This window comes from Nyctereutes procyonoides, unplaced genomic scaffold (genome assembly GCF_905146905.1).
Source record: "Nyctereutes procyonoides isolate TBG_1078 unplaced genomic scaffold, NYPRO_anot_genome, whole genome shotgun sequence".
Lineage (NCBI taxonomy): Eukaryota > Metazoa > Chordata > Mammalia > Carnivora > Canidae > Nyctereutes > Nyctereutes procyonoides.
Window position 1 is genome coordinate 18,284,537 of NW_026575034.1, and position 13,184 is coordinate 18,297,720.

A 13,184-nucleotide genomic window follows, 5' to 3' on the forward strand; every position below is an offset into this window, starting at 1 on the left:
AATAAAATAACATTTATTGTTATTATGAAAAGTCAAACATAGAAAATGTATGAAACAAAATTAAAGACCCTCTTATCCCTTTATCCACAGGTAATCACTGTTAGCAGGGAGCATATATTCTTTGTAGTGTAATTTAAAACTAAAACTCCAGAGGGATATGATCTTTTACATACTTGTAGTATTTTTGAATACCTATAAAGTTAGTGAGTAAGGATGTCCCTCTTTAGTTTGGATTTCTTGATGCAAGAGTCGAGAAGCAGAAACTTTCTTTCAAAAAGGAAAAGGAGAGAAAATGAAGATTGCAAGGATTCCAAGATGTAGATATTTAAAGATGTAATTCTTTTATGGGTGTTCCTTCGCTTAATGGTTTAAACCTCTTGAGTCCAACCCATGGTATCATGTATGTTGTGATTTTTGTCAGCTTCACTGTTACTGTTTAAGTATAAGGATGGGAACTGGGTTTGCCTAGAGTGACCAGAATTTTATCCTCTATAAAGTTTCTTTTGCCAAAATGTTGGAGAAATGAAAATATGGGCCCTGATAAGTATTTTGAAAATAATATGATTCCAAGGTGGCTTTGAATAAATTAAGTTTTATTCTAAATTATTTTTGTTTATATCTCAGACTTCGGGGATGGGGATATTTCAGTGGTCAGTGATCATTATATGGTTCTTTTCTATTTAGAGAACTGAATGAATCAAATTTAACAAGAATGAATCTAAACTTGGCCTTTTAATTAAGGAGCTGTATTTTTGTGGGTTTTTTTCTGTTTTTATATATTTTTAAAAAGATTATTTATTTATTTATTTATTTATTTGAGAGAGAGAGAGAGAGCACAAGTGGGGGGGGGCAGGAGGAGAGAGAGAAGCAGACTCCCCATTGAGCAGGCAGTCTGATGTGAGAGTCTGTCCCACGACCCTGGGATCATGACCTGAGCCGAAGGCAGATGCTTAACCGACTGGGCCACCCAGGCACCCAGAGCTGTGTTTTCTAAAAGCGCATTTTATTTTGGAATGATTTTAAATTTCAGGAAAGTTGCCAAAGTAATGCAGAATTCACATATGCCCTTCAATTATCTTACCCTGACGTTAACAACTTATATAACCATAGTACAATATCAAAACCAGGAAATTAACCAATTAACATCGGCACAGTACTTCTAACTAAACTATAGATTCAGATTTCACCAGTTTTTTCCTAATGTTCTCCCTTCTCCGCACCACTCCCCAGGCCATTCCAATTCAGAGTCCCACATAACATTTAGTTGTTGTGTCTCCTCTGTCTCCTCCAATCTGTGACGGTTCCTGTCCTTCCTAGTTTTTCATGACTTGGACACTTTGGATGAATACAGCTGAGTTCTTTTGTTTGCCTTATGTTTTTTTCATAATAAGAATTGATACGGTAGGAATTGGCACAATAAGAGAATGTCGTATGTTTTCTCATGAGAAAATTAAGATTATGTATTGTAGTAATACAAAAAGTAAAGATTTTGACAAGGCTACCATAGAGGTGCTGTGTGCTTTTTAGCACATTTCACGGTGGGAGAGGCACATGACATTAATATGCCCCATTACTATCAAAGATATTAACTTTGATCATCTAGTTGAGATGGTGCGTCCTGGATTTCTCCACTGCAAAGTTACTATTTTTCCCTTTTGCAATAAACACACATCTTAGGGCAGATAATTTGTCTATGCTAATATCCTGTTCCTTCTCAAGTCTTTGCCCACTGATTTGAGCATCCAACTGTGGATCTTGCCTGTAACAGTTATTACTATGATATAATAACTGATAATTTGATATACGTTTTTTAACTGAGATTCTTCTGTAAGGAAGATATTTTGCTTCTCCCCTGTTTATTTATGCATTGATTTATGTATTTATGCCAGAATGGACTCATGGGTATTTAATTATATGTATATTTAATTATAATTTGTTTTGAGCTCAAATTATTCCAGCTTTAGCCATTGGGAGCTCCTTCATATTATTTCCTGTGGCCTTTTGAGAGGATGAGACCTCATATTGTTTTCTGGTACCATAAGATGTCACAGACACATCTTGTATTTTCCCTTCCTCTGCCCTGGAACCAACCACTTCTACAAGGAGCTCTGGTTCCTTTGATTGGAAAATGGTGCATAGAAACCAAAGTCTGGATGCTTGGTGTTCTCATTGTTACTGGGATGTCATTGTTCTTAGGCTTTCTCAGTACACAGACCTAGGAAACATATGTATGTATCCTAACCCACACATACACATTTATCTATATTTAGTCCATATATATATGTATTTGTACATATATTAAAAACAATGACTTTACACTGATGTTTTGGATTACAAAGCAATGCCACAAGAGTTACTCAGTCTGTCTCTTTGCTTATTCATAACTTCTTTCTCCAACGGTGAGAAAGGTGGCTCTCATTATCTGTGATATAGTTAGTTACCTGTTTGTTCAATCCAAGTATACACATAAATAATGTACAAAGCTACTAATCCATAGTCTTGCAAGTAAAACAGATTTACTAATTAGAGGACAGTATTTGTATATAGCTGTTTTTATTTTTAGCCGTACAACATTTAGTCAAGATGTTTCCAAAGTTACTTGGCTAATCCTTTTTCCTACATTTCCCTCAGTGTGGTTGTTATTCATTTGTTATACAGCTAAGTTCATTTGTTTCTCTTTGTATCCCATTTTTATTTGTTCCCCCCACCTCTGTACACTGGTTGACTGTATGTATGTACATATATACATATATATGTATGTACATAAAAATGTATGTCCTTATGTATGTCTGTATGTATTCATGAATATATCACTATGGTTCCAAGAGTCAAAACTATAAAAATGGCATACTCAGAGGGAGTAATACTCCCTCTCCCTATTTCTGTTCCCCTGTTTCACATTCCTCCTTTTCATCCTTTTCCCACGCACCATGGATCACCAAACTCTCTAATTTCTGGTTTATCCTTCATGCCTCCTAGATTTCTTTTGCAGATTAATGGGTCTTGTCTTTCTTTCTTTCTTTCTTTCTTTCTTTCTTTCTTTCTTTCTTTCTTTCTTTCTTTCTTTCTTTCTTTCTTTCAGAAGATGAGAGAGAACAAGCATGAATGGTGGGGCACAGGGCCGAGGGAGAGAGAAAGAGAGAATCTTAAGCAGGCTCCATGCTTGGTATGGAGCCTGATGCAGGGCTTCATCTTGTAACTCTAAAATCATGACCTGAGGGCAGCCCCAGTGGTGCAGCGGTTTGGCGCCCCCTGCAGCCCAGGGCATGATCCTGGAGACCCTGGATCGAGTCCCACGTCAGGCTCTCTGCATGGAGCCTGCTTCTCCCTCTACCTGTGTCTTTGCCTCTCTCTCTCTCTGCATCTCTATGAATAAATAAATAAAATAAAATCTTTTAAAAAAAATAAAATCATGACCTGAGCTGAAATCAAGAGTCAGATGCTTAACTGACTGAGACACCCTGGTGCCCTGATAAATGTGTATTTTCTTTTTAACTACTTAAGTGAATTCTAACCATAAAATTGACCAATTCAAACTAAGTGTACAAATCAATGATTTTGAGTAAATTAACTGAGTCAGTCGTGCAACTATCACATAATATAGTTTTCAAACATATTCCTTATCTCAGTAAGATCCCCCATTCCCAGCCCCAGCTTTGGACAACCTCTAGTCTACTTCCTGTCTCTACAGATTTGCCTTTTCTGGATATTTCATATAAATAGAATCATATAACATGTGGTATTTTGCTTTTGGCTTCCTTCACCTAGCATGTTTTTGAGATTCATCCATGTTGTAGCCTGTACTGGCATTTTATTCCTTTTTACTGTTGACTAGTATTCTATTGTATGGATATCCATTCACCAATTGATGGATATGTGGGTTGTTTCTACTTTTGGGCTATCATATATAATGTTGCTATGAACTTTTACCTGCAAGTCTTTGTGTGGATATAATTTTTCATTTCTCTTACATATATACTTAGAAGTATATAGACATTTCTAGATTGCATGTGAAATTTATGTTTAACCTTTTAAGAAACTGCTACACTGTTTCCAAAGTGGTTATTCTATCTTACATTACCATCAGCAAGGTATGAGTGTTCCCATTTCTCCACATCCTCATCAACATTTTTCTCTTCTTTTTTTTATTTTTATTTTTTATTTATTTTTAAAAATTCTCCATCAACTCTTTGTTTTTCTTTTTTAAGATTTTATTTATTTATTCAGGAGAGACACACAGAGAGAGGCAGAGACACAGGCAGAGGGAGAAGCAGGCCCCATGCAAGGAGCCTGACGTGAGACTCGATCCCGGGTCTCCAGGATCACGCCCCGGGTGGAAGGCAGGTGCTTAACTGCTGAGCCACCCAGAGATCCTTGTTTTTCTCTTTTTTAAAATCAAAACTGTTCTAGTGAGTGTGAAATGGTATCCACTGTGGTTTTAATTTGAATTCCAATAATAATTAACAATACTGACCATTTTTCATATGCTTATTACCCATTTGTATATCATTTTTGGTGAAATGTCTATTCAAATCATTTGCCCATTCTGAAATTGGGTTGTTTGTCTTATTATTGCTGTGATAATTCTTTGTAAGTCCTTTACAAGGTACGTGATTTGCAAATATTAAAGTTTTGAATTTTTTATAAACTCCAACTTATTAATTTAAAAATTTATGACTTGTGTGTTTGGTGTTATAGCTAAGAAATCTTTACCTAATCCAACGTCTCAGATTTTTCTCATAAAAGCTTTGTTTTTTCTTAAAAGTTTTATAGTTTTAGCTCTTACATTTAGGTCCCTAATCTATTTTGAGTTGATTTTTGTGTAGGTGTGAGGTCTAAATTCATCTTTTTGCATATGGATATTCAGTTGTCTCAGCACTATTTATTGAAAAACTATCATTTCTCCCAATGAATTGCCTTAGCATTCTTGTCGATAATCAAGTGAGCATAAATATAATGGTTTATTTCTAGACTCTCTGTCCTGTTCCATTGATCTGTATGTTTTTCTTTATGCCTGTACCACACTGTCTTGATAACTGTAGCTTTTTGTTAAGTGAAAGTCTTCCAAATCAAAGGAAAGTTCTACTTTTTCAATATTGTTTTGATTCTTCTGAGTCTTTTGCATTTCTGTATACATTTTAGGATAAGCTTGTCAAGTCTACCAAAAAGCACGCTAGAATGGGTGTATTTTTCATATTCCCTTATTTTTTTTACATGATAACAAACTACAGATACTCTTGGATTTTGATTAATTTAATTAATTAATTAATTAATTAATTTTAAAAAAGATTTTATTTATTTATTCATGATAGAGAGAGAGAGGCAGAGACACAGGCAGAGGGAGAAGCAGGCTCCATGCAGGGAGCCCGGACGTGGGACTTGATCCCGGGACTCCAGGGTCATGCCCTGGGACAAAGGCAGGTGCTAAACCACTGAGCCACCCAGGGATCCCCCTGATTATTTTAATTTAGTAGTATATCCTAGAAATCACCCCAAATCAGTTCATTGATATCTTTCTCATTCTTTTTTTTTTTCAACAGCTGCATGGTACCTCATTGAATAGTTCTTCAACTACTCTCCTATATATGGGCACTTAGTCTGTTTCTAGTATTTTGTGATTACAAACAATACTGCAGTGAATAACCTTGTGCATAATATTTTTCCTGTTGTTGGAGCTGTATCTTCAGGGTAGATTCCTAGAAGCGGGATGACTGATTAGAAGTTAAATATGTGGGGATCCCTGGGTGGCGCAGTGGTTTGGCGCCTGCCTTTGGCCCAGGGCGCAATCCTGGAGACCCGGGATCGAATCCCACGTCGGGCTCCTGGTGCATGGAGCCTGCTTCTCCCTCTGCCTGTGTCTCTGCCTCTCTCTCTCTCTCTCTCTCTCTGTGTCACTATCATAAAAAAAAAAGAAGTTAAATATGTATATCTCCATCCTAAAGAATTGGCCCCAGTCTGGCTTACTTCTCTTTTATTCTTCAGATATTGATGAATGTGAAAATGAACTCAACGGAGGCTGTGTCCATGACTGTTTGAATATTCCAGGCAATTATCGCTGCACTTGTTTTGATGGCTTCATGTTGGCTCATGATGGTCATAATTGTCTTGGTAAGGAAAATGGTTGGAAATGGCAAGATCTCCTTCACCTACCCTCTGGCACCCCACCCTTTTGTTTCCTTTGATGAAAACATACTTATTAAAACAAAAAGGCGATCAGAGACTTGTGTTTTCTGGCCCCCTAGAAATCACATTCCCTGATAGAAAACCAGGTAAAGTGCTTTAGTTTTTATGATCATTCATGATATCAATTCTCCATTAGTCTAAGGAGACAGACATCATTGTTGTTACTTATTTCTAGCATTGACTTGTCACCTTCAAGATCTCTGATCTTGTGTGAAAAGACTTATAACAGTTTCTTTAATGGTGTGAGTATCTCTATCCTAGAATTAGGTAAAACTCCTTATTCTGAAAATTCCAAATGTGAGACTATTCTAAATGTATGATTGGATCTCTGCCAGGTAATCTCACCCCCTTTTTTCTTTTTTTTTTTTTTTTTACTTATGATAGTCGCAGAGAGAGAGAGAGAGAGAGAGGCAGAGACACAGGCAGGGGGAGAAGCAGGCTCCATGCACCGGGAGCCCGATGTGGGATTCGATCCCGGGTCTCCAGGATCGCGCCCTGGGCCAAAGGCAGGCGCCAAACCGCTGCGCCACCCAGGGATCCCTCACCCCCTTTTTTCTTAAGAGACAGAAAAGTTCAAACAGAAAACTTCCATTAACATCCTCCTATTATTCCCCAAAACAGAAACATCTGTTGGAGTTTTAGTCTCTGAATTAGGGGCTGCAAAGGACATTGTTTGTGTTGGTTGCTTATGCCAGGAATAAAACAGAATTCAGAAACAGCCAACAATTGGATGGGGCTGAGTATTGAATCATCTTAGAGGATGCAGCACACCTGGCAGACAGGTATCTGTGGTCTGTTTGCATTTTAAGGCTGGTGCTACCAGTTGTACAGGAGGACATCATGGGAGACAGAGGGCATCAGGGTCCCTTAACCCTTTAAGTGGTTAACTTGCTGATGTCTGCTTGGCTGACCAAGGAGTAATTTCAGCCAGACCCTGACACGGGGACAGCTACTGAGATGCCCGTTATAGTATGGCGGAGTGGCTGCTTGATTAAATGCTTTGAGATCAGCATAAAAGTCACTAGATAAGAATAGACGGAACTTGTGTTTTGAGTGGTGGAGAAGGATACTTTCCCATCTGGGAATCAAACCTTGTATGACGTTTATCCCACTTCAGTGTCACCTAGAACCCCGTCTTGATAGAGATCCTGTCCCTTCCTGTTTGCACGCTGTGTGAGAGGTCAGTCTTTGTGTCAGAACACTTGGCTTTCCAAGCCTGCAGCTGTCAGGAAGATTTGATTGAGGGCTGAGGGCTCACTAACTCCTTTGCAGACTGTCTAGGGCAGTCAGGACCATGAAAAGACACTAGAGAGACAATCCTGTAATAGCAGTCAATTGAGATTAATTAAAAACTCAAAAACAAAAACACGCACAAAAAATCCCAATAAAGTTATTTTCAGTGTGTAATTTTTGGGGAAGCATGCAGTGTGTTTTGGGGGCTTTGTTCTGTTTTTACCATTTTCTGGGGGGAAATTTCACATTTCCTTTTTGACTTGCATTTTGGGGAATTTATGTCTACTGGCAGATCCAGTCATCATAGTTGTGCTTAAACTCCAGGTTGTGCCTGGGGAACGTGTGAGCTTCCTAAGAGCAAGAGACTAAACCATCCAGGGTTTAAGGACCTGGGCCAAGTTTGGGTTGGATGGTTCTAAGTAAAGGCCAGCTCAGAAATCCTGAGGCCCAGAGTCTTTTCTTCCCTTGGCTATTTACACAGATATTTCAGCAGACTATCTCCATTTCCTGTCCTTGGGGTCTCTTTGTGGCCTTGGTAGCAAGCTTGTGCCCAGCAGAAATATACTGAGTATCTGCAGGGATAAAGATCTTTTAAAGGAAGCCATGAGCAAATGAAATGGTATAGTAAGAAAAGCAGGACCAGCAGACAGTAATTTCTGTGCCATTTAGACTTGAGAGGGCTGAAGCATTTTGTGATAAGGAAGTTCAGAGCCAAAACTTTTCAGGAGCAGCACTTTCCTGCATTCTCTGGGTTGACCATTGACCACTCCTTTGCCTTTTATCACACATTAGCCACAAATATATTAGCCAGAATTTACACAGTACAAATACCACTTAACTCTGGCACCAGACCCAGAGTCTTCCAAGATCCTGAAGGTCTATGAGCCTGAAAAATGAAATGCAGCTCTTTCACATAGCTCACCTGTCTGAATTCAGTTTCTATTTATTGAGTGTCTAGGAGTACTTCCTAGCTATTCAGTGTTGTGGCAGTGGTTCTCAGCTCTGGCTGTACATTAGAATTATTCAAGAAGTTTAAAATAACACCATTGCCTAGGTCTCATCCAAGAATAATTAGATCAATGTCTCAGGAGGTGGAGTCCAGGCATCTGGGTGCTAACATGCTGTTGGAATTGAGAACCACTGTCTTGTAGTCTGAAGAAACTCGTCAAGTGAATGATAACCTCTTTGTGCATGTGCATGTGAACACACACACTTTTATGTTAATCCAGTCAGAGTACATTACCCAACTCAATGACACATTTCTAATGGCTTTGGAGAAAGGAATAGTAGGTTAAATTCAGGGTGGGTGGGTGGCAGCTCAGAGGGGAGTATACCTTTACTCAAAACCAATTCATGGGCAACCCGGGTGGCTCAGTGGTTTAGTGCCGCCTTCGGCCCAGGGCCTGATCCTGGAGGCCCCGGGATCCAGTCCCATGTCAGGCTCCCTGCATGGAGCCTGCTTCTCTTTCTGCCTGTGTCTCGCCTCTCTCTCTCTCTCTCTTTCTCTCTCTGTTTGTCTCTCATGAATAAATAAATAAAATCTTCAAAAACAAAAACAAAAACAATCCAGGATTTGGAGTGCAGGGAAACAGATCTCTCCTGCTCACCATGAGTCCTCACCATGGAACACCTTAGCCAGATATATTCCAGTGTGGCTTATCCTTTGGAATGTGCTCTCTTTACTCTGGCATAGAGAAGGGCAAGTTTGTTAGGCTTGAGGGGATGGCTTGAGTCCCATCAGTTTAGAAAGACATCTGCCTGGTAGTGTGGGAGGATGCATGACTGTAAGATCTGAAACTTGAAACCAGATAACAGATATTTAAATGTGAATTTTCTTGTTATGGATGTGCCCAGAAGCTAGTGATAGGCACATGGGAAATCAGGCTGGAGAAATAAATGGCTTTTATTAATTTTTTTAGATTTAATTTCTTTATTTGAGAGAGAGAGAGAGAATGAGCACAAGTGAGCAGGGGGAGGAGCAGATTCCAATGCTGAGCACAGAGCCTGATGTGGAGCTTGATCCCTCAACTCTGAGATCATGACCTGAGCTAAAATCAAGAGTCAGATGCTTAACCGACTGAGCCACCTAGGAGCCCCAAAATAAATAGTTTTTATACCAGCCTTCTCCTTGAGCCTTTGTCATATCTGAGATTTTTCTGGAAGTTTCATCTGCTTTGGCTCTGGTGATGCTATGCTCTACTGCTTTTTTGTTCATGCATTGAACAATTAATGTACAGCTGCAGTGTCCAGGGCTGTGCTAAATACAACAAAAATCTCTGTCCTTAAGAAGTCAGCAGTCTAGTGGAGATGGATAAGTGAAAGCTATGAGGTGTCAAAAGGTACAAATTAAAAAAAGATTTGAGAATGCGATGTGTTAAGTGTATTGATGGAGCTGTGCACAGAGTAATGTATGACACAGTGGCAGGAAGGTCCCTTAACTCTACCCTGGGAGGTGGTGGAAGGTAGTTGGAGGAGGACTCACTGCCTTTCTGTCTTTCATGGCTCCTTCTCTGGGGCTTCTGGTATCTCCTCTCCCTCCTCCTGCCCCTGGCATTCTCCTGACTTCTACCTCTGGCTGTGTGCTCACTGCAGCCCTTCTCTTCCTTCCCTCTCCTGCCTTTGGCTTCCTCACTGACACCCACTTTCAGGCCACCAAAAGTAAACAGCATTCAGAGGTGGCTTTACAACACCAGATTCAGGTTTCCCACTGCCTCCTGGACCAAGGGTTGACTATCAGCATCTCACATATACCACCTCCCTACCATGGTTGGGTCCAAGCACATCTCCACCCTCACTTCCCCACCCAGCTCTGGTCTTCATGTTTCTCGGCACCCCCATCCAACGCTCATGTGGTTCTCCACCCTGCAGGCACCTTGCCCACAGTCCTCTTCTATTTCTTCCTTCCTAGGCACCCCCTGGCCAAGCCCTAGGTCTTGTCCCAGCTGAGGCTATTTGAGGTATACCTGTGAAGCCAGACTCCCAGGCTTTTGATTCTTTTCCTTCCTTGTGTTCTACCCTTGGCTACCACCTTCTTCCCAACTCAAGGGTCCAACCATGTTACTCATGCTGCAGTGGTTTGCAGCTGCCTCTCAAATCAAGGTGGAACTTCTTTGCCTGGTATTCAAGGTCCCTCCATGGTGTGACTCAATCTATTCCCAGCTTCATCTCCTGGAACTTACCTGTAGGTAACTGTACCTGTGCTCCAGCTCCATTGAATGGCCACCCTTATCTGGGCATACTCCATGCTCTCCAGCACCTGCACTATGCTCATGCCCTTTCTTTTGCCTAGAATCCGTTCTCCTGATTTAGAACTGAAGACATCCTGTAGGGCCCATCTTTCATCAGCTTTTCCATAAAATCCATCCTGATACCGCACAACCAGGTAGTCTGGGGTCCCTGCTGACTGGGGTCCCTGCAGTCTGGGGTCCCTGCTGACTTCCGTTCTGTGAGCTTCTGTGATGCAGAGAAGGAAGAGGGACCTCATCTCTGCTTAGCAGGTGTCCCTGAGCTGCCGGGAGGGGAGGGCATTTGAAAAAGTCACAAAAGCAAAGGCTAATCCTCCTCTCCCTCCAGATGTGGACGAGTGCCTGGAGAACAATGGTGGCTGCCAGCACACCTGTGTAAACGTCATGGGGAGCTACGAGTGCCGCTGCAAGGAGGGATTTTTCCTGAGTGACAATCAGCACACATGCATTCACCGCTTGGAAGGTGCCTCTGCTCTGCTGTGGGGAGGGGAGCAAGAGGGACAGAGGGGAAGGGGCTGGGGAGGGTCACCTCTAGGGACCTTCCCTACCCTCTGTGATTTTTGAGGGGAAGCACAGAGTATGGAAGATCTGGAGGCCTGAGAATGAGTCCAGACCCTGCTACTGGGCAGTTTTACCTTCCTCACCTGGCAAAATAAGTGGGTTGGGCCGGGTGAGCTCTAAGGTCTCTTCAAACGCTCACATTCCTGATTCTAATCTTTAAATAGAAAACATTTCAAACATGACTAGATGTTTCAGGTGAAATGTAATGGACAATCTGCCAAGTTTTTCAGAAAAGGTGCTGCAAACCACAGCACCAAGTGTGAGCCTGCTCTGGGCTCTGGGTGGGTAGGGAGGGGCTGGAGCCTTTTTTATAGGGACTTACAGACCCAGATCTGGCCTTCCCTGTGTTTCCCATTTTTGAACTCTGAGTCTCTTTGGTTCCAGTGCAGAGGGACCCCTTCCCCAGATGTGGGCTTCCTATGTTCTGGTTTCCCCGTGCCACAGCTTCCTGTTCCTTCGTGAATTTGTAGACAACTCTGCTGTTGTTCTCTTTGCTTTGGGTCTATACCTTTCTTATTCCTCTATTAGTTCAGTGGATTCTCAGCAGGGGGAGAGGCATTAAGAACACGTGGCCATTAGAAACGACAAATACCCACCATTTGCTTCGAGGTGGATGGAACTGGAGGGTAGTATGCTGAGTGAAATAAGTCAATTGGAGAAGGACAAACATTATGTGGTCTCATTCATTTGGGGAATATAAATAATAGTGAAAGGGAATAAAGGGGAAAGGAGAAAAAATAAGTGGGAAATATCAGAAAGGGAGACAGAACATGAAAGACTCCTAACTCTGGGAAACGAACTAGGGGTGGTGGAAGGGGAGGAGGGCGGGGGGTGGGGGTGACTGGGTGGCAGGCACTGAGGTGGGCACTTGACGGGATGAGCACTGGGTGTTATTCTGTATGTTGGCAAATTGAACACCAATAAAAAATAAATTTATTATTAAAAAAAAAGAACACACTAAAAAAAAAAAGGAACACGAGGCCAATCAGCTGCTTTTAGCTGAATGACACATTTTTAAAATTTTATTTTTTAAAAGATTTTATTTATTTATTCATGAGAAACAGAGAGAGACGGGGGGGGGGGCAGAGACACAAGCAGAGGGAGAAGCAGGCTCCATGTAGGGAACCTGATGTGGGACTCGATCCCGGGTCTTCAGGATCACCCCCTGGACTGAAGGTGGCACTAAACCACTGAGCCACCCAGTGGTGGCTGCCTATTTTTAATTCTCTGCTCTTTCTTAAGCCAAAGAACCACATTTTGGTGGCTGTATTCCCCGGGGGTTGCCTGTGCATGTTTGTAAGGGAAGTGCTCTAAACGTTAGATTGTTAACTCATTTTGGCATGCACTACTGTTCATTCTCATAACTCAGGAATGAGGGGATTTTAAGTTCTGCTGCTATTTAATCACACATGAGTAGGTTTATTGTTTAATCATGGTTCTTGTGACTTTTCTTTTCTTTTTTCTTGTGACTTTTCAAGGGTGTCTTTGTGGAAGGTGATTTTTGCCTCATTTTCCAAGAATGATGAGTCCCTTCTCATACCTGACTAGAAAGCTGTTTGGGTACTAAGAATGGTTACAGGCCAGTGGGTCTGCTGAGTCTTATCACCCTGAGTCTGCTTGTTCTCAGTATTTGGGCAGGATAGACACACACTGGCTCTAATCAGGCAGATCTCTTATCTCATGCAGGCGTGGCCCTTGATAGAGTAGCAGTTGGGTTTCACATTCCTGGTAGTTGCTCTGGACTTTTCTGAGAGCCTTGCATTTGGGATGAGGCAGGATTAAGAAGCCAGCAGTAAGAGCAATCTAGATCTCAGGGGACCTCCTCTTTGGTTGCTCAAAGCTGCTTCCTGGGAAGTCACTTGGTTCCCCCACAGGTGCTGGGGACATGAGTGGGGATCTGTGGGTCAGGTTGTTTCTTGAACACAGTATGGATCACCCACTAGCAAAGCAACTTCACAGTTA

The 13,184-nt window shown here is 41.5% G+C and overlaps 1 protein-coding gene across 4 annotated transcripts in view; it reads left to right on the forward strand.

Moving 5' to 3' along the window:
• Nucleotides 1-13,184, forward strand: part of SCUBE2 (signal peptide, CUB domain and EGF like domain containing 2) — a 70,102-nt gene that overhangs the window by 6,621 nt on the left and 50,297 nt on the right. For all 4 annotated transcript variants that reach the window (XM_055317879.1, XM_055317877.1, XM_055317881.1 and 1 more), the window contains exons 3-4: nucleotides 5,983-6,108; nucleotides 10,990-11,124. In XM_055317879.1, the coding sequence (XP_055173854.1) occupies nucleotides 6,078-6,108; nucleotides 10,990-11,124 (166 nt within the window). In that variant the 5' untranslated portion in view covers nucleotides 5,983-6,077. The remainder of the gene's footprint in view (nucleotides 1-5,982; nucleotides 6,109-10,989; nucleotides 11,125-13,184) is intronic.